The sequence below is a fragment of the Sceloporus undulatus genome, chromosome 2 (genome assembly GCF_019175285.1).
Source record: "Sceloporus undulatus isolate JIND9_A2432 ecotype Alabama chromosome 2, SceUnd_v1.1, whole genome shotgun sequence".
Classification (NCBI taxonomy): Eukaryota; Metazoa; Chordata; class Lepidosauria; order Squamata; family Phrynosomatidae; genus Sceloporus; species Sceloporus undulatus.
Window position 1 is genome coordinate 247,389,609 of NC_056523.1, and position 26,015 is coordinate 247,415,623.

Genomic DNA, 26,015 nt, shown 5'->3' on the forward strand with positions numbered 1-26,015 from the left:
AGTGACCTTTTTTCTAAAGATGCCTTTAGGCTTCAGTCCATAGGCTGCCAAACAGAAACTTTCTATAGGCACTGGAGCTGGAGACAATCTAAAATGCAGACATGTATATGATCTTATCAGTTGTCTTTTATGGGTTCCAGTCACAGTGGATGGGAGTTTTATTTCAATTTAATTAATCTGAAAGTCCCAAATTGTAAACCTCTTGGCAATTAGCTATAATGCTATGTTTGAAACAATGTGGCCAGTTACATATCAAAGATAATGAATTTAGAACATGTTCTTGGAAGACAAGAGTAACCTTTGCAGTAAAAATGTAAAGTACTAATTTTAATAAATCTTTTTTTTAATTCATACCCAAACAAGTAATCTATTTTATAAAGCATTTAATATAAAAATGTTGTAGCAAGACATCTTTGGTTTAAATACATAATTCAAATACAACAAACTTTGGGTGGGTCAGACTTATATAAGGAAAGGTTTTTCTTCAATCATGTAAAACACAAAAATTAAATAAAAAGTAGAGTCGCCCCTCCATTTTCGCGGACCTGGGATCTGAATCCCTCACTTCTGCAAGAGCAGCAAATGGTGAGGGGAAATGGAGGGAGCGCCACCATTCAAGCCAATGGGGCTTGAATATTGGCGGTTTTTGTTTTCACAGGGGGTTCCAGAACAGATCTCCTGTGAAAATGGAGGGTTGACTGTATATAGAGTAAAAACTCTAATCATCTGTGGAGTTCATTTCTGTTCAATGAAATATTTCCGTAGTCAGCAAAGACACAAGTGCTGAAAATGCTGAGAGAGAGCCATCTTTTGTAAGTGTTAAGTACAAAGTATATTGGCCAGTGAATGTAAATGAGCAGATAGAGCAACAGCTCCCTTTTGCCTATGCCAGGTTGAACTCCTTCAGATTCAAATGTAGGATAGTGTCTTTCACAGCAGCAAAGACAAATCGAATGTTCTCTGTGTCAGTGGCACATGTAAAATGGGAATAGATCACTTTCTCTTTGTCCGGATTCTGTTCCTGGTATAAATTCAGAATGAACTCTTTAGCAGCATTGACATCTTGCTTGGGACCTGTTTGGAAGCAAAACAACGACTTTAAAAGACAATCCTTGCTATCTTACTTTCTCCATTACTTGCTTTGTGTTTTTGCATATGCAGTTACTTAGAGCCAGCATGGTGTAATGGTTTGACTATGACTCTGGAGACCCGGATACAAATCCCCACTCAGCCATGGAAAACCACTGGGGGGCCTTGGGCAAGTCACATTCTCTGAGCCTCAGAGGAGGGCAAAGCCAGCAACCTCCCTCTGAATAAATCTTGCCAAGAAAATCCCATGATAAGGTCGTCATTGGGGCACAATGAGTCAGAAATTACTTGAAAGCACACAGCAATACAGTACTTATATTCAGGCAACCATATTCAGATTGGCTACTGCAGGGAAATGTTAACATCTTGAAAATTTGCTGTAGCGATTCATTTACTGGATTCAAAAATCTGACATCAAGTGCTGCTGCAATTGAGATGATATGCATTGATTGTTCCGTCTGTACAGTGTCACCAGCTGTGTCCTGATAAGGTAACTAAGGTAGCTGACATATTGAGCATCAGAGTAATGATGATATACGCCAGGGCAGGGAACATGTAGCCCTCCAAATGACATTGGAGTTTAGCCCCCATGCTCATTCACAATTGAGTACAATTGCTAGGACTGATGGGAGTTGGGGTCGAACAAAACTGAAGTACTAACTATTCCCACCCACCTCCCCTTGATGTAAGTGAACTGAATAAAGTGAACTGCATAAAGTCCAAATGCATCTGAAGAAGTAGACTTAAGTCTATGAAAGCTCATACTACCAACTTTTTTCTTTAGTTAGTCTCAAAGGTATTACATGTGCTCTACATACTGATTCTACAGACTAACACAGCTATATCTTTGAATAAAGCAGATTTGCATTCTGCATTCATAACTTGACCGAGAGAAACACTTGAAAAGACCATTTACCTGTGAACTGTGGAAAATAGGTAGCTAAATGAGAATACATAATCTTCTCTTCTAAAAGATCTTTTTTATTTAGAAATAAAATGACTGATGAATTCAAAAACCAAGGGTATGTGATGATTGTTTTAAATAAGGCCTTGCTTTCTTCCAAACGGTTCTGCAAAAAAAAAAAAGTGATACAGTAAAAAATGCTTTGCTACAGTACTGTTTAGTGTTGAAATTAAGCGTATTTTATACCCAAATCCCATTATATTCTTGAGACATTCAGACTACCTATTACCCCGATTCCCAAACTGGTTTAAAAGTGGTAAATTCCCACGGTTTTGAACACCTGGATTGAAGTTTTGCACACCCAATCCAGGGCAAATCTCCCTTAGCCTAAGTTTTCTGAAAGCAGGGTAGTCCCTGTTTCTTTTAGAAAAACCCAGTGCAAGCTAATGTGAACTTGACCCCGTCATGATTGGGTTGAGTTCAGGGGGAGGGAGAAAGGTCAGAGGGTGGGCAGTGGGTGGGAGGAACACTTTGCAAGCGGCTTTTTAAAAAAAATGCTTACAGTTTATGCAAATGAAACATGCTCTCCGTTTAAACAGATTTTCTGCCTGACTGCCTCCTTCGCCCCCTGACAGACAAGCCCTTTCCTTCCTTCCTTCCTTCCTTCCTTCCTTCCTTCCTTCCTTCCTTCCTTCCTTCCCTTGAAGAGCCCCAAGCAACCCCAGGGAGCATGTTTTGGGTTAACCCTGGGCATAGATCCCAGGTAGCACATTTTGGGGTTAATCCTGGGCATAGAGCTGGAAGGAGGACCTAAATGGAGGTCATTTTGGAATTCCTTTTAGTCATAAAACTGGAATGGAAGACCTCTGGTTTCCCTACCCTCATAGAAAGGCTTTGTTTTTGTTGTTAATTTCACAATTTGACAGAATATGTTAACATTGCCTCTACATTTTTTTAAAAGGTGAGGAAACACTCATGCTGTTGACGCTGGATTTTATTTTATTTTTAAAGAGACTAATGGCACTATTTTTTGAAAGGCACTACAGGCAAAGGTGCCCCAATGGCCAAGGCTCCCCGTGTCTGTCTCTTTTCTTATGTGCCAAATTGACAGAATATGTGAACGTTGCCACCAGATTCTTTTTTAAAAGGGGGGGAGCACCCATGCTATTGGCTCATGTCTGCATGACACGTCACCAATGACGAGAGCGGAAGTGATTTAGAAATAATTTGATTGACAACAAGGAGGTGCCATTTTAAAGCGCTACTTTTTGAAATGTGAACATCAGCGGGGCGGATGGCACTGAGGGGTTTCGATCGGGATAAAGGTAGTAGGAATTTCTTTCCAGAGAGATTCGGTACCGGTTTAGCAAATCCAGACTGCATCTACCCAGGGCAAATGAGCTATTGGGAATTGAACCTCTATCTAGTTTTTTACCCAGACAAGTGCTTCAAGTTTAATCATTAATCCTGGACAACACATTAGCTAGATTTAAATCAGTGCAACTACCCGCGGTCTAGGCTAATCTCACCAACCATTGGTCCAGGAAGAACCTCACATCCCATTATGCTCTCAAACTGAAAAAAAGAAAAGGTCTTAACTTACCCTAGGAGAGAGTAACATGACAAAATTATCTCTCTTTTCTAACACAATTTTTTAAAATGCATAAATATAAAGGCTGGAGTGATTTAGAGATTTCATTTTGCTTCGTCCGACCATAAACTGTATGGACTATCTTATTAGAATGGAATGGATGCTGTATAAGAATGATTTTATATGGCTGCATAGGTTTCTTAGTCTCACAAGTATAAGCATCAGATCATTTCTATGTGAAGTATAATAAAGCAGTTCCATATCAGCTGAGTGCCAAACTTCCATCCATACAGTCTTCTCTCACTCTCCATTCTGCTACAGAATTAGTTAACCTTTGACCCTCCATATATTTTAACCTAGTGCATCCAACCCAATATCCTCAGTGGCAAGAGACTACATAATTCTAATCCTAAACATCTGGAAGGCCAATGCCTTCCCTTCCTTCCTCTACATTTTTGAAATTACTTCTATATGCTTTCTCAGAAACCATGCTTCCCTGCAGACATGCCTTAAATTGATATAGACAATATAATTTACAACAATAAAACATGTTTGTCTGAAATAAACTGGAAAATTATTTTTGTTTTACCTCATTGTCAGATTCTGCCAAGACTTGGTCATACTCGCTCAGGGCAACTAAGAATATAATGGAGGTAACACTTTCAAAACAGTGAATCCACTTCCTTCTTTCTGATCTCTGTCCACCAACATCGACCATCCTGTAAACAGAAAGTTAAGTAATTAAGTGAAAACAATTTCCAGGGCATCTTTCAGACACATGATATCTGTCTTCTTTACTATGAAGAATATCTGATAGCAGGAGCACCTGTTGGTCCCCTGCCACAGGGACAGCAAATCTACACTTGGTTTTATTCTGTTCCTTCCCCAGCTGCTCTAAGATATATAGGCACCCTCCCAGTGCAAGTCCCTTCTGAGTGTAGCACCAGTAGAGCTTCCTAACAACTCACAGCAGCTACAGAAAGAGCAGCTGCAAAATCTATGAGTGCATGTCTAGATTTGCTAGCCGTATTAGGTATTAGAATCATAGAATCATAGAGTTGGAAGAGACCGCAAGGGCCATCCAGTCCAACCCCCTGCCATGCAGGAAATCTAAATCAAAGCATCCCCAACAGATGGCCATCTAGCCTCTGTTTGAAGACCTCCAAGGAAGGAGACTCCACTACACTCCAAGGAAGTGTGTTCCACTGTTGAACAGCCCTTACTGTTAGGAAGTTCCTCCTAATGTTGAGGTGGAATCTCTTTTCCTGCAGCTTGCATCCATTGCTCCGGGTCCTAGTTTCTGGAGCAGCAGAAAACAAGCTTGCTCCCTCCTCAATATGACATCCCTTCAAATATTTAAACAGGGCTATCATATCACCTCTTAACCTTCTTTTCTCCAGGCTAATCATCCCCAGCTCCCTAAGGCGTTCCTCATAAGGCATGGTTTCTGGACCCTTCACTATTTTAGTCACCCTCCTTTGGACACGCTCCAGTTTCTCAATGTCGTTTTTGAGTTGTGGTGCCCAGAACTGGACACAATATTCCAGGTGGGGCCTGACCAGAGCAGAATATAGTGGCACTATGACTTCCCTTGATCTAGACACTATACTTCTATTGATGCAGCCTAAAATTGCATTGGCCTTGTTAGCGGCCGCATCACACTGTTGACTCATGTTCAACTTGTGGTCTACTTGGACTCCTAGATCCCTTTCACATGTAGTCTCCTTAAGCCAGGTGTCCCCCATCCTATATCTGTGCATTTCATTTACATTTCTCCCGGTTGAAGTTCATTTTGTTAGCTGTGGCCCAGCTTTCTAGTCTATTCAGGTCATTTTGAATTTTGATCCTGTCCTCTGGAGTATTAGCTATTCCTCCTAATTTGGTGTCATCTGCAAATTTGATATGAGTACTTCATGCCATATATAGAATCACAGTGCCCATATGCTGCCAGGTTTACATCCAGCTACATGCATATTTTGTTATGTACCTTCATCTTGACTTACAATGACCCTATTTAAAGGGCTTTCTTGGCAAAATTTATTCACAGGAGATTTGCCATTCCCATTGCCATTGCCTTGTTCTGAGGCTGAATGAACATGACTTGCTCAAGGTCACCCAATGGGTTTCTAAGCTGAGTAGGGGATTCAAAGCCTGGTCTCCATAAGTCCTACTCCAGCACTCAAACCACTATACCATGCTGGCTCTTCACATGCTTGTTAGCAAAAGAAACATGTTTCCTGTGAGCAATAACCCAATTTTTCCTTGCAGTTTTTTTAGCACATTTCCATGCACTACTACAGCTAGTGGTGAAAATGGGCCTCTTCACTGATGAAATAATGTTTAAATGCCCATTTTATTTTGGTATTAAGTAACGCTAGGTTAAATCCACTTGCATTGATGATGGGAGGGGGAATACTCACTTTGAAGAACTACTGTTGTCTAAATTTCCATAAAGATCAAAAAGTGTGTTTAAAGACTATAGACACCTTTAGCAGAAATATGACTGGAGTTTTATGGATTAATTCTATATGCCATTAAACTATATAATAGGTACATACAAAGAATGGAAAGAATGGCTGTACCAGTAAATTGTTCAAGAGAAAAGCATATTACAGTCAAAGTGTACCAATAATTACCCATGCCAAATATACAAAAGTCAATGGGTAGAACTGAAACAGAAGCAGAGCAGGCATAGCCTAACATAGCAGAGAATATGGAAGACTGGAGAAAATAATAGCGTTCCCTATTACCCACAGTTTCAGGTATCCACAGATGTTTTGAATCATAACCCCCATGTAATATGGGGGTGGTGGTTATACTGCAACTAAGTAAGAGTTATACTGTTGTATCTAGTAATTCAGTATCATTGCTCTATGCAAAGTAGCTAGATAAATAACTAAACTTACCTAAAAATAACACTTTCCAGCTCAAAAGGATATTCTATAATTCCAGTGGTGGGTACTCTCACTCTGAGAACATCTTGCTCAGATGGCAAAAATGATGGCATGGCAATACGGTCTAAATCTGATAGGTAACTGCAGAGCCAAACATACATTTGTAAGGCAGATGCAATCAAAAAGCATTATGTAACCATAAATGAGTTTAAGATAGATTTAAACCAGACTATGTTCACTACAAAAGTAATCCATAAATCAAATTGATAGATAGCATAGCATGAAAAAGAAACACAATCATGATCTAGAAAATCAAGATATTCTGGGTGTGGATGTGACAATGTTGAGTTCTGATTTCACTGCATTTCTACAAAACTCATCTAAATACCAACCTCTTCCTGTTCATACCAGATTTTCTGATATGAAACACTGGTTTGTCTTCCCTTGTGGAAATTGTATGCAGTTTCTGTAATCTATACAATTGTACTTTTCAGGATATGCACATTTTTATAGATAAGACATTGTTTTATGGCTTGTAATAAAAGGCTGTTATATATATTTCCTCCATCAACTAATATGTGTATGTGCATTTTTCAATTCTATGCATTTCATATATTTGCAGTATTGAAATATGTATATGACTTTGCCCATGCAAACCATACCAACATTGCAAATGTGAAGATTTCTGAGGTAAGGAACAATGAATGTCAAGATATTAATTACCTTACTTGTTACTTGTCTTACTAATTAATTCTCTTATTAATTGTGAATCTTGACATTTTCAAAATTGATAATTTCAACAAATTCTGAAAGCACCAATAGGGCTTTTCTAACCTTAGTCTTAGGCTTCAAAACCTGAGTTTTGGGGAGAACTAGAATTCCACCTAGCACAGTTTGGATCTATATACCTAAACTGACCTTTGGCTAACTAGGAGCACCTCTGTTTTGTGTGAATTTAATTTTGATTTATTCTTCCTCATCCATTAATGATATTCAGCTGGTTTAGAGCTAGAACAGCTTTTGATATATTAGGAGTAAGAACAGCTGCTTTGAAATTCCATAATTATGAAAGGCAAAATAAAAAAAACAAAATTGGGCTCTTTCCCCGTACCCTTGCAATGTGATGCAGATGAAAACGGTTGCATGAGGAACCCTTTTATAATAACATGAAGTTTGGCAAAAGTGTACATACTATTTAGCCGAATCTGACAACTGGTATTCTCTCCGTCTATCATAGCATTCTTGGATTCCGGAGTCCTTCCACAACCTCTTTATTGCTTCCACGTGTTTGATTTCTAGTGTTGTTACTTTGTCTGCGTCCACTTTTTCAATCATCTGGCCATCCTCCTGGGTCAGGGTGGAGGGGGACAGTTGTACATTTTCAATTTAGTCAGCATGAAACTGCAAAATCCGACTACAACAGGCAAACAACAAAGAGTAACCAGCAGCACCCAAGTACCAGCTGCACCCTTCTCTATCTCTCATGTAGGGACAAGGATAATGTTACACCAAAAACAGACTGAGCAAACAGCTGTATGCTCAAGTCAATATATGATCAAATCAACTGGGGGGGGGAAACAACTACACTCGTCCCTCCACATTCACTGGGGTTAGAGACACAGGACGCCTGTGAATGTGGAAAAAACTGCAAATAACAAAAACACTATGTTTTTACCTGAGAGAACACCTCTCTAGGAATCTCTAGGTCCTCCAGTGCTGTGGCCAACATCTGCCAACCACTGATCACAGAACTGGGCTGGAGGAGCTATAAATGCCGAGTGGAGTGTTCTCTCTAGGAATCCCTCAGTGGGACTTTTGGTTAAAGTTGACCATAGACTTGCAGTGGAGGACTTAGATATTCATAGAGAGAACATAATAAAATCCATGAATAATCAAAAGTCAAAGCCACAAATGTGGAGGGAAGAGCATATTAATAAAATCCAGGAACAATCAAATCCGCAAAAGTCAAAGCCGCAAACATGGGGGGACAAGTCTATTCCATTTTTTCTGTGTTGCATGGTCAGCGTTCACACTTTATTTTTCTTCTTGAAGACAGAATAAATCTCTTTAGTCATGCTGTACATAGCTCTACATAACCTCAATAGCAAGCCTTTGACAATTACAGGCTCATTTTTGACATACGGGCTTTACAGAAGTTTTCTGGGAGGAAATGTAAAGATGCCCACATAATGTTTCCCTCCCAGGAAACATTATGTGGGCATCTTTACATTTCCCCTCAGAAGTGTTCTAAGTTTCTGCTAGATACTACAGAACAGGCAAAGAACAGCTCATTATTTGGCTAAGGCAAAGCTGACAAGAGCTGTGCAAAGGCCACCACAGTCAACTGCAAGTAACACTGCAAGTTTCCACTGTTGATCAAGAAGCCTCTGCCTGACGTTTCTGCCCCATCCTGCCAATGATCTCCAGTGCAACAGGCAGAAAAAGGACCCATCACAAATCCCTTTCGTGCCAGAGACAGCTCACACAAGGGGTTGCACAACATAAAGCTGTGTCTCAAATGACAGGAAAATGAACCCCCATCAACCCACTGCTTACTGATAACTGAGTTTGGTGGGCTTTCACTTGTTTAGGGGCTATGTAGGTATCATGAATAGGTAGCAGTTATGAATGCATAACTGTACATTCATAACTGCCCAACAGGATTCTGGCCCATAAAAGTACTTCTCACAAGGGCTGCATCTACACTGCAGCATTAATGCACTTTGACCCTGCTTTAATTACCATGGTCAATGCTATAGAAATCTAGGATTTGTAGTTTTGTGAGTTATTTAGCCTTCTCTGATAGAGCTCAGGTGTCACTAGAAACTACAAATCCCAGAAGTGGTGTAATTCTGAATGTAGCAGTAGCCTAAGAATACAGACACTTGTTCAAAATGATGGAAATGTCATTAGGTTTAGCCCCATACTTCATATGCCAGACAAAAAATGCTGGCATATGAAGGAACCCAAACAGGCCAGGATTTGCACCTGCACTGTCCTGGCTCTCTTGCTCTTTTCCTATTAATTGGAATGTCATTCTCAGGAGCAAAAGGATGAGTCAATGGCAGCAGATGAAAGCATTCATTACCATTGTTAAGTAACACAATTCTGCATTATCCACATCAAATATGTTTCCTATGAAAATTAAGCCAGATTGACCGGCATGTGATGTTTCCTATTACTGTGCCTGTATTTATTTCCAGGAAAGCAGGGGAAGCAGAGAAACGGAGGGAGGGAGCCTGGATTTCTGTTCTTCAAATCCACAGTACTCCATTCCCCATCATGAAGCATGATTTCAGCAAATCATGGTTTCACTGCAGATTATACAGAACAATTCATACACAGCCTTTCTTCATTCAATACAAACAGGCTTTGTAAGGCTTTTGACTACCTGTGATCACAGTAAGAAATGTTTACCTTATAACAGAGCAGGGACAAGCAACTCATAAGCCTCAAAATGTTGTTGGATTGCAGCTTCTATCAGTCTTAGTGAGCACAGCCAATGGTGACGGGTCACGGGAGTTGCAATCCAACATCATCTGCTTTAGAGGCGATACAGACACAAAGACAATAACTTTGCTATTACAGTACTCCCAGGTGCACAAACATATGATATGCAGTAAGATCAAATACGCAGGACTATAATTGTGGTATTTGGTGGTTTATGTTAGGTAAGATTCCAGGTTGTCCCTCAGCATTTAGCATTAGCCCTTACAAATGCTTTATACAGAACAGAACAAGACGAATGGGCCTTGACATAAAATGAACAGTGAATTGAGATAACGGTGGAAGCAATCACCTAAACCTCACTCTTGCCTCTGGAAAAAAATGTCAGAATTCTCTGTTTAAAAAGTCAAATAAGGTTGTCATAGCAACTAAGTACTGCCATTTTGTATGGGTCCGTGCTGCACTGAACATTTCGCCTCATAATGAATGCACAGTAGCTGAGACATACCAGAACGGTTGCTTGAAATGCAACATTTCCATCCCAAGTAGCTATAGTTGTTTGGAGCCATGAGATACACCTGAATTGAACCTATTACATCTCAGCAACAGCGGAAGTGACCATTTAGGCCTGGGGGGTATCTATACACTTAGGGGGCAGGTGAGGAACTGGTTGGCCATGGGGCCTTCCATCCTTCCCCTGTGAAATAAATGGCAAGGGATGTACAAAAGCTATCCTGCCCTGTCCTCTAAACACTTATGCTGATGAAATACTGAGCTTCCTCATTATTTGCTGCCTTAGGAGTCAATGAATGTGGTACTACAGGATTGATGATTTCTGGCTTTTTCTAATGTTTTGTTAATGTTAGCCAGTTCTGTCCCCACCTCCCTTTTATTGTCATTGTCTGACCAAGTCATTTCTGACTTATGGCAACCCTAAGGAGCGCCTATCGTAGGATCTTCTGGGGCTGAGAGTGTACAATTTGCTCAAGATCACCCAATGGGTTTCCATGACCAAGTGGGGAATTGAATCCTGGTCTCCAGAGTCATAGTCCGACGCTCAAACCACACTGGCAATCCTCCACCTTCCAGATTGTATCCTGAATGGTTGGAGCCACAATACATTCTCCACTCTTGGTTTTTCATATTCTTTCCCCTTCTACCATCTCTTCTCCTAGCTACACTTCTCATTTTCTGTCCCCTTCCCCTCAACTCTGTCTTAGCACATCTTTCCCCTCTAACCCATTGCTCAGAAAAACAATACTATGATTGGCATATGTCAGAGGCTCGGCATTTTAAAGTGTAAGTCTTTATAAACCCAATAGGGTTTGTGTCTGTGAGCTGACAAAGGCTGCTGGTGGTGCAGTTATACCATGCAAAGTACAGCAGCACACACAGTTTGTATTTTAATAACTCTTTAAGTGTAATTTATCATCATATGTAGAAGCCATAAAAAAATCTGCCATCCACTCCTGTTCTAAAGTACCAAGGTATGAGACCGCAGGTGCATCTATACTGTGAAATAGTGTAGCTTGACACTCTTTAACTACCATGGCTGCATCCTACAGAATCCTTGGATCAGGCACCAACACTCTTTCGCAGAGAAGACTAAAGGCCTTGTAAAGTTACAAATCCCAAGATTCCATTGGATGGAGCTACAGCACTTAAAGTAGATGCACCTCACATAGCAGTCAGTCCAGAGATGCTTAAAGAAAGAGAGTCTGGAAATTCAAACAAACATGAACATATTTTTACTTTGATTCTTTCTAAATGAAAGAACAGACAAAGGCGGGATACAGACCGCCGCTTTGCGGCGCTCCCCCGCCGCCGCCATTTGCTCCGTGCGGGAGCCGCAGCAGCCAAACCGCGCGACTCCCGCGCAGAGCAAAAAAGAAGCTCCATTTCAGAGCTTCTTTCTGCGGCGCATCTATGACGTCGCGAGGCGCCGTAGGCGCATTCGCGACGTCATAAGCGCCGCGACACGTCTGGACGCTATGCGTCCAGTACGTAAAGATGGCGGCGCCCATGTGGAAGGGGCGCCGCCATCTTGTATGTACTGTATACGTACTAGGGTTAGGGGGGTGCGGAAGCACCGCCCCTTCCTAACCTTAGTACGTATACAGTACGTACTATATGGCGGTGTGTATCCCGCCATAGGTACTGTTTTTCTAAATAGTCCCAGGAAACCTAAGCTGACATAATAAACAGAGCTACACTAGAAAATGGACTAATTATTGTGAAAAGGACTGGCAGAACACTGACCACTTGAAATTATATCTTGTCAAACAAGTATTCAAATTAAGCAATGATGAAAGTAGCCTCAGAAGGTTTTTTTTTATCCAAAATCAGTTGCTTAATTTGTTTTTTTAGACTGTATCGTGTGGGTTGAAAGAAACCACTCCATTTTGATTCCTTAGTTAAATATACTGATTCAAGGCACATTTCCAAGTTCAGTTTCAACCAGCTAGATGTACTGGAGACATTTATACATTTGGAAGCAGTTTGTCAAGTGATCATAAAATCTTTGGGTTAGCTTATTAACAGACATATTTATGTACAGATTAAGGTTGTTGGATCCAGACAAATTTATGAAATATGCTATCCCATGTTAGTAGCATATCATTTTATTCACACATCCCAAATCCAAACCCACTGCAAAATAATCTGGACCACAGTTCCTCAAATCTGGGGATTCTGGGAGTTGAAATCCAAAAATATTCTCCAAGTTATGCCCCCAGTTCAAAATTTCCTGAGAGAATATTGACCACTTGAAGGTTTAATTATTTTGTACTTCCATGCATCCTCACTAAATTGGTTGTGATTGTTTTCCTTCTTTTTCTCCTTTTTAAAATTGTGTTTTCTTAATGTAACCACAGTCCGTGTGGTTTAAATTCCTTAAATTTCGAAACTATATTCACCCCATGTTCACAGTACTGAAAGGCTTTTATTTAAAAAGAAATGTATTTTTAAATCATAAATTCAAAACTAATTTCTTACATTCTTGCAGATATACAAAGACCTTTTCTTTTTCTTAAAATCCTCCTTTCAGCATCTTCAGATTATAAAGATAAACCTCTATTAGCCTCAAAATCACAGTGGGAATCACGTGGATCTCAAGGTACGATTAAATTGCAATTCCCAGCAGATTCCCCTAGCCAACCTAAAGGTGAAGAAAACTTGGTGCTGCAATTCAGCAACATCTGGAGGACTGCACAGTTCCCAGCTGTGCTTCAAATGCTTATATGATATCTACATCAAAAAGTATCTCTATGGGCAACATTTATAAAGATAATAGACATCTGAAAGCAGTCACAGTCTGGATTTCATTCAAAGGCCTGGTGTCATTCCTGCAGTAAAATGGAACCCCACTTTCTGAGACTGACACCTGAGAAAATTAGGCCGGGGCAGAGCTTTGAGAGTTAATTTTAAATGTAATTAACACATTTAAGAGCCACATTGGCTCTTAATTCTTGAGTCACACTCACTAGGGGTGCACCTACACTGTAGAAATAGTCCAGTTTGATACCACTTTAAGTGCTTTAGTTCCATCCTATAGAATCCTGGCATTTGTAGTTTTACAAGATCTTTAGCCTGCTCTGCCAAAAAGTGCTGGTGCCTCACAAAACTACATTCTGCAGGAGGCAGCTATGACAGTTAAAGTGGTGTTATTGTTTCTACCGTGTAGATGAAAGGATCTGAAACACTCTACTGTGGCGTGCCTTCATTTACAGCATATTTGTTTGTGGCTTTGCTGGATCAGGTGAACACAAACAGTAAAGATTAAACAATCAAAGAACAATCTGTAGAAGTATAATTTATTACATCTAGTCACAACTGGCAACTCATATTTGCATAGCCATTATAGGAGGTATCTAGAATTCCTCAATTTCTCTTGAGACTCCATCCAGCCACAATACTTTGGAAACAAATGTCAAACACAGATGTGCATTTTCTGTTGTTTTGGGCACCAACATAATGCCTCCACAAAAAAACACACAGTATACTACCGTGGAAAAACAACTTTAAGTAAACAACTGGTATCATTCACCTGCTGCAATTTGAGCCCACTAAGTAGATGTTTTTCTGGATGCTTTAAGAATGATTGTGGAATTATCTGCCATCTTAAAGGGGTTGTGGAATATTTCACTCAAAGTGCATTACTGCCATCATAGCAATTTTCATTCACGTTGTATTATCCCTCATAAAAATCAGTATTTCCCTGTGCCTTGTATTATTGTATGATTTTCATCTCTTTTTGCTGCTCTTCTTTGTATTGTCCCCACCTGCACATCCTAATGTATCTTAACTGCAATCCTATTCTTTCTTGTTGTTCTTTGCTGTTGTGTGCCTTTCACTCATTTCCGACTTATGGCAACCCTAAGGTGAACCCATTCCAGGATTTTCTTTGCAAGATTTGTTCAGAGGTCTTTGCCTTCTTCTGAGGCTGAGAGAGTGAGGCTTGCCCAAGGTCACCAGGTGGGCTTCTGTAGCTGAGTGGAGATTTGAACCCTGGTCTCCAAAGTACAGCCAGCATGGCATAATGCTTTGAGTGTTAGGCTGTGATTCTGGAGACCAGAGTTTGATTCCCAGCTCAGTCAATAAAACCCACTGGGTGACCTTGGGCAAGTCACATGCTCTCAGCCTCAGTTGAAGGCAATGACAAACCTCCTCTGAACAACTCTTGCCAAGAAAACCCCATGATAGGTTCCCCTTTGTGTCACCCTAAGTTGGAAACAACTTGAAGGCATGAACAACAACAATGCCAGAGTTCAATGCTCAAAATGCTACACAATGCTAGCTCTGCAATCTTCCAGAAATAAAACCCATTAAACTTAATGATTCTTTCTTCTGAGCAAAAAATGTATGGAATTGTTTTGCTGAATGTGCTCTTCTATTACTGCAAATAAAATATTTCCACTGGACTGTCTTTAAAAAAGAAGCATTCTGTAACAGAGCTGATATAGGTGTTTTAAAATTAATTCAGGGAAACAAAAAGGTATAATCATATCTCAAGAGAACTAGGTTTGCCGAGGAGACTCCAAAAAGCAAAGTGCTTGCATCTGGATTAGTCATATGAACTTCCTTACTTACTAATCAGGATTTGAAAAGATGTTTAGGATGTCTCCAAGCTCTTTTTAATCAGGGCTTACACCAGTGACTTGGACTGATAGGAGTAGAAATACTGATGATAAAAAAGGAAGGAAAGAAGCACACACCTATTTCTCTACCTACTTTGTATCTCTTAGCCAAACCCCAGTATACCCAGATTCCTAAAAATCCAACATCTTCCCATAAACTCATTCTTTTGTGAGTTTTAACTCTATTTGTTTTGCTGTCCTATTATTGGCAGGTTACAAACCGCCGGGTTGCAGCGGTCTCCTGCTACCGCTGCTTGCAGCGTCCGGGAGCCACAGCGGCCAAACCGCGGGACTCCCAGACGCTCCGAGGAAGGAGCACAGAAATCTCGCTCCTTCCTGGACCCCGGAAGTGGCGCCGCAAAGTGCAAGGTGCGCTTTTGCGGCGTCACTTCCGCTGCAACACGTCTGGACGCTATGCGTCCAAGATGTCAAAAAGGCAGTGGCCGTGTGGAACAGCTGCCGCCGTTTTGTACGCGCAGAACACGTACTAGGGTTAGGGGGTGCGGAAGCGCCGCCCCTTCCTAACCCTAGTACGTGCTCTGCGTGTACTTTCTGGTAGTATGTAACCCGCCATTTATTTCCAAAAAGGAATAAATTTCAGTTGAGTGACAGCCGTTTATGCACACGTACCTTGCACTGCTCAGACGAGTATGGTATTTGTAAAGTATCCATAGCTCTGATCATAGCTTGCATAGCAGAATAAATGTTTTGATAAACCAATTTTGTGAAGCCTTTCCGGTCTTCCTCTGTATAGCCTGTTCCGTGAATAATCCTCATCTGCTTAATGAATGTACTTTTCCCACTTTCTCCTGTACCTGTAAGAAAACACAGCAAGACAGCAATTGAGCCTCCTCAAAACGATACAAGAGTATTAGCTGGACAGCAGTTCCAGGAAGAAAAGGAGAGGAGAGTGAGGTTTAACAAATTCTCTCTGAGATATGAAAATCAGCTGATGCACACATTACAGCCTTTCTCAACCATTTTACCCTGGAGGACCCCTTGAAATTGTTTTCAACCCTCAAGAATCCTGCCCATAAACTTTATTGTATCCACAGCTCAAAGGATGTGGGGGGGGGGGGTTCAGTCACAATCTTTTGGGGTACTTGGAGTGACTTCTTGCAGAAACCTAGGATTCCAAGGAACCCTGGTTGAGAAACCCTGCATTAGATCATTAAAAGTATGGTAAGCATGATATAGAAGTAAATTAATATACACAAGAGCCTAAAAGCAGAGCCGCCATGTAAATAGTATCACAACTAAAATAACATGCATGTAAAGTGTATAAAACATTTTGTGATTTTGGTGATAAATACAATTTTTGGTCCACACAAGCTTCCTGGGAATTGATTGAAAGGGCCCTTAAATGCTGTACGGTTTATGGTGTATTCTGCTGGTTTTTATTTTTTGTCTTTTAATTGCCCTTTTACTTCTCTTTGTGTAACTGTTCTTAATTGTATGTCTTTTCAATTTTGTAGAAACAGGCACAGTATTGAGGAAAGGACAGGATGTCAATGGTAATAAAAAGTATACAGTACAGTATTGGGTGAATGACAGACCTTCAGTGCTGGAATGCAATAAAGCTTGAGGTGGGAAAGAACTGAATTCAACTCTTGATCAATGGTTCCCAAACTTTGGTCTTCCATATGTTTTGTACTTTGATTCCCAGAATTCCTGGCTGTTGGTCAACCTGACAGGGACTTCTGGGAACTGAAGTCCAAAACACCTTGAGGGCCCAAGTCTGGGAACCACTGCTCTAGATGATCCCACTTGTAGCTGAGTGTGTTTACATACAAGAGGCAAGGTAAACAACAGCTGCCTCCAGAATCACTTACTGAGCCTGCATGAAGACCAAAACAGAAGGAAAAGGGAAAAACAAATGAGCCTCTCTCACCCCATCCACCCCCCATGACTGAAATGCATACATATGTTAGGCCTCCAAAATGGAAATCATAAGAAAAAATGGAGGTTGGGGAAAGTAAAAAATCATCCCATAATTGATTTTGGAATACTCTTTTAAGCGGTCTCTAGAAGTGTTTTTGTTTACTTATGCAAGGCTTACTCAACCTGGTGGTTTCACTTCATGTGTGCATAATGTTACGTTTTCAATAAAAGGGCTGCTGAAACATGTTGAACTACTTTTCTTTTTTGTGGTGTCAGAACCTATCTCGTTCTTTCTGCATTGTTTTTACCTCTGTTTGCAAAATTTCTGTTAAAGAAGTAATGCCCAGGAATTTACCTGCTTGATTAACTGATATACCTGTACAGGTACCTGTACTTGTAAAAAAAGGCAGCAATAGCGATAGCACTTTACACTTCTATGCATCTTCATAGTGAACTAAGCACATGCTAAGCAGTTTGCAATGTGCAAGCCAATTGCTCCCAACAAGATGGATACTAATTTTACTGACCTACAAAAGGATGGAAGTCAACCTGGAGCCCTGTAGGACTGAACTCACAACCTTGGGGCTAGAGTACCAGCATTTAACCACTGCACCACCAGGGCTCCCAAAAGAAATGTCTTCTATTAATCCCCCCAAAGACCTGGAGAAACAAGCACATTTGGGGTGGGGAGAATCCCAAAATACTTTATCTGCTAGACAACACTGCAAAGTAATCTCTACAGAAAAGGTGCCTCTACTGACAAGACCCATGATTATATCATGTTTTAAAGTGTTGAACTTACCCTATATACTTGTCTATAAGTCTAAAAATTTATGCCCAAAAATTGATCCCCAAATCCCAGATCGACATATTTACAGGTCACTATGGAAATGTGATAGCAGTGCTTTCAGATTTCCCCATGCCTTGCTGAGAGGAGTTTAGCAAGCCAAACAGAAAGAGTCCTGGGCGGCTGATTGATATCGCTGTGTGTTTAAGAGTGCTCTCCCGCCCGCACATCTGGCTGTAATGATGAACAAAAGGCTCAATGAGATTCTCTCTTGCCATATGCACACATACACACACTGAAGGAGCCTCTAAGTTTTACCCTCGACCTATTCACAGGTCATGGCAAAATCCATAATTTTGGCACCAATACCTTCCCTCGACTTATACATGAGGTCGACTCATAGTTGAGTATATTACTGGTACTTTTGAACATGACAGTGTTTTTAAAAATGATTCCTGCACAAGTAATTATAACCTAATCAGAAAACACACTGGAATTGTATATTTTACAATGTGAGCAGTGATTGCCAGTACTGTGCAGTAGTTCCTTAACTTTAGAAGGAAGCAAAGATACACTGTAAGTGGCTTGGGGAAAACAATTTGGAATAAAAATCCAAGATGAAAAACCATATTCAGCTGCAGTTCTAACATCAGATGAAGAATATTATGATGGGTGCAGAATTCAGATCTCTAAGATTTTCACTTTAATTTTTCTTTTAAGGTTTCATTGCCTCATGATTGTGAAATACTTGCTCAAGAGAAATCCTCAGAACTAGAATTATGCACAATCTCAATAACTACTAAAGTTATGAAAATGGGAGAAATTATGCACAAATGCTCCAAGGGGCACAGTTTATTAAGGTTGTACAACTGAATTTTGATAACAAAAAGTAATTCCAGCTATTTTCTACCAAAAACCATGCATTTTTTTAAAAAAGCATTTCCAAAATTCAGGACTTATTCTGTGCAAAGTTAGCACAGGGTTGTTTTGTACAGAAAACTGCAAGAAACAGCATTTTTGTAGATAAAATAATATTTCTACACAGAACTATTATTTTATGTGCTGAAAACGACATTTTCAGTGTAGAAAATGCTGTAATTGACGATTAGGTCAATGCAAAATTCACATATGGTTGATTTGCATAGGAAAAAAAACATTTTCCCAAGCTGCAAAGATTGTATTTAATCCAGGATTCTTCTCACAAGGTTTGTTGACAGTCAAAACAACATACTTTTGAACCATTTTTTTTATTATTTCGTCAAATATCCTTTCTACCTTTATTCAAGTGGATTTACCAGCACTGAAAATCCAATGAAGGATTCATATTGTCAGCACTGAAAATCATTGAAGGATACAGTCAAGGAAGTCCTATTATACTCCTTCCTTCCTGTCCAGGATTATCCAAGGTTTAGCTGGGCCTTCCAGATTTGGTCCAGCTTTAGGTTTGCTAAAATTTACCATCTTCTTCAGTCACAAAGGAGAAGTAAAATTTAAGACCCATGACTGCTATTTGGGCCCTGTTTTAGGTATGTTCAAGTGAAGGATAATCTATCACCTGCTAGGGATGTCTATCCCACATGGAATGGCTTTCAGAGTTAGGATGTTCCTTGTTATATTTAGATGAAATCTACTTCCCTCCATTGTCCACCAACTGGTTCTAGTTCTAGAAACACTGCCAAGCTCTGGTATAAGGTGGCTTCTGGATAGATTATAGTACTTGGGTTTAGCTATCCATTCATTAAACAAAGGCTCCCATCCTACTGTATTTCTCACCCTCATCACCTACTGTGTATGCAGTGTTGCCAACAAGCCTCGAAGATATTCCCCACAATGTTTTGCCAAAATCCAAAATCCCCAGAATTCCCCAATACTTACCAGAATATTCAATCAAAATCCTAGGAAATACATTAATTAAATTCCCCAGATTCCAAGGAATTCCCCGGAAATTGGTAACGCTGTGTGTATGATATGTGTGTATGCAAACTTGTGTGTGTGCATGTGTCTGCATTTCCCAACTCAAAAAATTCTTTTAAAAGATTATCTGCCTTAAAAAGCCAAAAATTAACATTTTCTCTATACTACCACTAGAGGTCATAAAATACTTCTGAGCAAGATTGTAAAAGACTACAGCTGCTTGAATGACATCTTATATACTGTATGCATCTTTGATACAGTTTACAACTGTTCAGAGTTTTCTAAAATTGAATGCTGTAATAAATTCTACACAACACTTCAAGCATGAAACAACTGATTTGATGTTTTTCCTCTAACTGAGACAAACCAAAAGGATTCTGATCAATTTCCCGAAATGAAATTCAAATCATGATAGGCCTCAATATGACAATAACATTCCCTTATCCAAGAAGCAGGAGAGTCTGCAAGTCAGTTACACAAAATAATAAAAATACTGAGAAATATATCAAAAAAGAGTGCTGTAAAAAGAAAAGAACATGAGGAATCAGTGAAATACCAGGAGAGAAAGATACAAAGCATGTCATCTAATTAGCTTTCCAGGGAGACTAGCTCCACTGTGCATCTCCCTGCCTTCACTACAAATCGGATTAAACTAGAGGAAGAAATAAGAAGCAGTGCCTCTTCTGCAATACTTCTGTGTTGCAAACTAGCCATTAAGAAGAGTAGCTCAAATTATTTTCCTCAAATTAATTCACATTGCTTCCTACAAGATTTCCTCTAGAGATATGGGGGAGAGGTATTATGTATATATCGAGGTATTTTAATCTTTGTATGCCGATTTGATTGTCTCCACAAAAAGCAGGATAAGAATAAAAGTTTTATTTGTTATTATTATATGTCCTTCAACAATCAAACTTGCAACTTAGGCCCATGTTCACCTTCAACTGATCAACCACAAAACAAAAGTATGATCAATGCAAGGTGAGAAAAAAAACATGTATTATGACAAACAGATTTCTTTCAACATTTGAATATGTACTTTTTTAAAAGAGCTAAACATACCGCACAGTTCAAAATTCATGGGGTCTGAATTAAGCTGAGAGGTGATTTGAAGGCGCGAACACACATTAAGAGGTTAGTTCCATCACATTCCTCTTCTCCCTAAGCTGCTTCCATTCCAGATGGTTCTCAAAAGAGCAACTATTTAACTCTAAAAGCTGATTCTTTAATTTTATTTCTTCTTCCTTTTTCATCGCTTTTCATCCTCTTTCTGTTGTGTGGTTTAGATTGTTAATTTATTTATTTTTACATGAAGTAGATGAGTGTGGTAAAAATGGTTTGTATGAAATAAAAATAAACTATTCTTGATACAGTAAAAATATTTCTGTATAAAGATATTTACTATATAAATGTGCCTTAAAAATTCAGGGAGACTGGCTAGAGGGGAAGGCTGGGGAAAATGACTTGGAGTATTATGAAAAATGGAAGCTGAAAGTTAATTGGAAGGAAAGCTAGAGAGGTTGCAACAAAGGTCAAGCAGCAAATAACAATCAGCACCTGAAGACCAGATGGGAATTGTCAAATAATTTAACCACAGCTTACAAAACACTGGTAATACTATTATAGTATATATGACGAATGAGCCTAGGCTTATATAAACTGTGCAGACTTAAGATCAGTTGTATGCAAAATGAACCCCCCACATACACTGCCCAGTCACAGAAAATAGAAAACTACTGAAATATTAAATTATTTGTGCTGATAGCATTTAAATTCTACACTACATGTCATTAAACAAACATTAATTTACTTAGAACTGGGGGGGGGGGTCTTTCTTTTTGGTATTATGACTCCCAGCTTGTCAGTGTCTCAGGGATTTTGTAATTTTGGTTTTGTAAACTGAAAATGCAACTCTTCCAAGATCCAAATAAGGGGCTTGACAGACCACCCCAAAGGGGCGGCAGGATGCCACTAGTTTCCTAACCAGATTGCGGTCATCGCAACCTCACCCTGATCCGGCCCCCAGCCCTGATCCGGCCTTTCGAGGGTGCAAAAAGGAGCTGCAAAAAGCGGCTCCTTTTTGCACCCTTGAAAGGGCACCATAGCCACAGCAGCACAGCTATATGGTGCTCCTTCTGTGCTGCGTCATATAGACACAGCAACGGGGGAGCATCATGATGCCACGCGCTGTGTGGAGCGTGCACGGTGTCATGGTGCCCTGGGGACAGAGCCGGGGCATATGTAATCTGGGCATGACACTCCGACTCTGCCCCCAGGCCGGTCTTTCAGGCCAGTCTGCACAGGGCCCAAGAGTTCATCTACACTGCAGAAATGATGCAGTTTGACACCACTTTAACTGCCATGGATCCATCCTACAGAATCCTGGGATTTGTACTTTTGAGAGAAGTACAAATCTCTTTGGCAGAAAAGGCTAAAGACTTTCTAAAACTACAAATCCCGCAATTCCAAAGGATGGAGCTACAGTACTTAAAGTAGTATCAAACAGCATTAATTTTATGGTGTAGATGTGCTCTGAGACTTTAAGTGGAATACTGTCGTTCTGAACAATAATATTCAAAGATATATGCAGAAATGAGTAATAAAGCTCTGGTATCTCTCCTCCCCTCTAAAACCAACAGTTTCTGGAAGAGGTGGTTGAAGAATCGGAAAGCTTAATTCTGTTCATGCCTGAAGTTTCTTTCCGAAATCATGTTCAAGCTGCTGTTCCTTTCTGCCCAGTCCACTCCAGGTAGTACAAACAGAACTGAAAGGAAAATTTCAGCTTTGCAAACATACAGAAGAAAAAGGGCTTTGGGTGGATAATTTGCAGCTGAGGGGGTGGCAGGCAGAAAAAGGCTTAGAACTGACCCAGCCCTTTTGCTGTCTGTCATCAGACCCTCCTGAGCTTGTTTGTTCTGAACAAAGAGAAAATAAAGAGGAAACAGTCTTGGGTTATATATATATATATATATACTCTCCCCCATGAAGTTCCAAATATAATTTGAAAATAAAACAAAGATTTACATAAGTGAGAGAATATGTATGTGTGTGTCTATCCATGGGTGCATGTACTGAAAAAAAACGGTTCAGTTAAAGAGAATCCTAATGTTTTTAATCCTATTATTTCCAATTAGAGTAAGCCTACTGAATTAATGGGATCTGGATAAATCTTCTTACCATTCAACAGTGCTATGCTAGTTGAGACTACAAGCAGTATTCAGGCTAGTGTTTCCACATCTAGCTTTCATAAATTATGGTAAATGTTGATAAGGATTTTGCTTGCGTAGCTGCCACTTAAAAGCAAATGAAGATCAAACATGATGTTGTGTAGGAATTGTACAATTATGGGTTTCCCAAATTTTGTTTTATTGAATATCACCTTCATCTCCCCCATTGTGCTGGGTACAAGACATTGTGAGCAGGAATGTTTTCTCCTCCACCTCTTCTCTTATGTTTCTATAAGGTGCAAGGAGGCTTAGAGACATTCCTAGTAAGAGTCCGCACTTCAAAATTTAATCCCACATCAGTGATGTCAGTAAAGAATATGATAGAGTTGGAAAAGGTACAGAAAAGAGAAACCAAAATGTTTGGCAGAGGGGTCCAAATTAGAAGACGCTTACATCACTTGGGGCTATTTGGTCTTACAAAATGGGCAAGCAAGACACAACAGAGGTGGAGAAAATTGTCCATGGTATGGAAACAGCAGGTGCATAGAAGCTTTTTCTCTTTATCTCATAATACATAATACAGTATTCTCTCTGACCACTGAAGCTGAAGGAAGATTTAAGACAGATAAAATATTTACTCACACAGCACATACTACATATACTATACAATAAGTCAACCTCATGTATAAGTTGAGGGCAGGTTTTGGAGAGAAAACTGTGGAATTTGGCATGACTCGTGGATACGCTGAGGATAAAACTTTGGGCTCAGCATGGTCCTGCTTTGCTGCCCATCTGCTCACATTCAGTTGTCTGCAGCTGGCCACATCTCTTCACAGAAGGTAGAGAGCAGAACAAGGAGACAAGTGGGCTAGCAGCAAACAACTGGCAGTGGGTGGACAGGTGGCAAAGGAGCCTTGAGGGGTGAGCTTTTGCCCCCTTCCCTCCTCTGCTGCCCAGTACTCTCCTTGGGAGAAAGCCTGGCATCAGAGGAGCCTTGAGGGGTGAGCATTCACCTCCTCTTCCTCCTCCTCCACCCAGCTCTCTCCTCAGGAAAATGCCAAGTGGTGAAGGAGCCTTGAGGGGTGAGCATTTACCCCTCTTACTACTCCACTGCCCAGCCTTTTCCTTGGGAAAAAGCCCAACGGCAGAGGCACCTCGAGAGCATTCATCCCTTTTCCTGCTCTGCTACCCAGCTTTTTCCTCGGGAGAAAACCCCGTGGTGGAGGATTTTGCCATATTGACCCTTCTATAAGTCGACACATATTTTTGGGGCAATTTTTGGTGTAATTTTTTCTACTTATACACAAGTATATATCATAATTAAACTATGTAACTCACTGTCCCAAGATACAATGAAGGCCTGCTCAAATTTGAAGAGCTTCAAAAGGAGACAGGAGGCATTAATGGAAGATGGAGTTATTGCCAGCTCATGATGGTTATATGTTTCCTTTAGTACCAGAGGCAGTATTCTGTATTATCACTTGCTGGGCAACTTGAGAGTAAAGGCACAGTTGCACCCATGTTCTGCTGGCAGGCTTTCCACAAGCATCTGGTCAGCTATTGTGTAAACAAATTCCTGACTAGATGGGTTTTTAGTCTGACTCTGTGGGGTTCTCTTTGTGTTCTTAATGAAGGCTAGATGATACATAGCAGAGCACAGAATTCATCAGCTCCCTCCCATCCACCTCATGGGGAAAACCTGGCACCAAAAATGTCAGTTCTCTCCTTTGCACCTTTTTCATGTAGAAAAATATTAGTGTCACTGAAAAACTGATAAACAATTTAAGTGAAGATTTGGGAAATCTAACAAAAGCACACCTAGAGATTGTATCAAGCACTACATTTATGCTTAGAGGGATTTTTAAAAACCAGCTGCTCTTCTTGTTACCAAGGAAACATAACTGTAGCTCCCTCTTCGCTCCTGAATATTTTTTAAAATATATATATATTTCAGGAAAAGCACCCATTACGGCCAGAATGGGTAAAGCTGAAGCAGTCATAAGGCTCCTTTTCACTTACAATAGGCAAGATCTGGAAGAAAGCAAAACAGTTCTCCTTAATGACCTGAAACAATTATGTGAGGGTATCAAAATAGTCCTTACTGCAAAGGGTCTGTGAGTTACTCTAGAGAATATTATATTTTCTTATTTGAGGATAATGTACCAGCAGAAAATTCTGAAGCATTAAGGCAAGCATGTCTTTTTTTTAAAAAAAGAATATTTTGTTGATGTTTTAATCTGGCTCAGATAAAAGCCTAAATCACAAGAGCCTTTTCAAGTACTTGAGATCACTGAGAAATCTTCTCTAGCTTCACTTCTTACCACCACCATTCATCAGTTGTCCTTATCTAGTTTCAAATGGCAGGACTTCCCATCTGGCTAGTACAGGATTAAAAAGGCTCTCAGGTTACACAATAGTTCCCTACAGCTTGTCTCAGATATAACCCATCATGTCATGGTTGGTGACAGGATGCAACCCTTCCCTTCAGTTTCTACATTACCTGCTCATCTACCCCTCCATTCCCTCATTCTCTCTTTGACCGCTATGCATGCAAGGAACCTTGTCAGTTTCACCAATGCTCCTTCCCCCAACAATGGCTTAGATATGCACCAACACTGTTTCACACATTGTTGTCTTGGAGGAAACATTGACCTCTTTCCTACTACACAACTGTAGCACTCTGATACAACTTTAAGTACTGCAGTGGCATCCAATAGGACACTGGGGAATATAGTTGGATGAGGAAGTAGAGCTAATTGCAGAGCAGGTAATTCTAAGTATCCACAAAACTAAAAACCCCAGAATAAGATGGAGCCATGACAGTTAAAGTGGGACCGAAGCGTAATGATTGTATAGATGAAAGAGACCATTGTATCACTTGAAATGGCAAGCGGTGGCAGTGAAGAACTGGTCAAGCAGCAGATGTGCAAAGCTGAGGTGTGTAGGGAGGAAGAATGCTGAACTGTGCCTACTAGTAGAGCCACTCTCATAGAAATAAGAAAGGCTACAAATGTACAAACAGCTATTCTGAAATGTGCATATTGTTTTTGAGGAAGAGAAGAAGGTGTTAGAAGAGGTCTAGAAATATGGTTCATATTGACTCTAGCTGCAAACATTTGACATCAACAACAAAGTAGGAAGGTTGAGGTGCAAATGTAAACTATATTCTCCAACTTCCCAATTTGACTGGAATAGTCCCAATCAAT

The 26,015-nt window shown here is 40.1% G+C and overlaps 1 protein-coding gene across 1 annotated transcript in view; it reads right to left on the bottom strand.

Moving 5' to 3' along the window:
- Positions 1–382: 382 nt before the first annotated feature.
- Positions 383–26,015, bottom strand: part of LOC121920627 (guanine nucleotide-binding protein subunit alpha-14-like) — a 42,522-nt gene continuing 16,889 nt past the window's right edge. Inside the window, exons 2-7 of the mRNA XM_042447757.1 lie at positions 15,691–15,875; positions 7,671–7,825; positions 6,491–6,619; positions 4,174–4,303; positions 2,006–2,159; positions 383–1,074 (exon numbers count right to left, since the gene is read on the bottom strand). Of these exons, the coding sequence (XP_042303691.1) occupies positions 884–1,074; positions 2,006–2,159; positions 4,174–4,303; positions 6,491–6,619; positions 7,671–7,825; positions 15,691–15,875 (944 nt within the window). The 3' untranslated portion in view covers positions 383–883. The remainder of the gene's footprint in view (positions 1,075–2,005; positions 2,160–4,173; positions 4,304–6,490; positions 6,620–7,670; positions 7,826–15,690; positions 15,876–26,015) is intronic.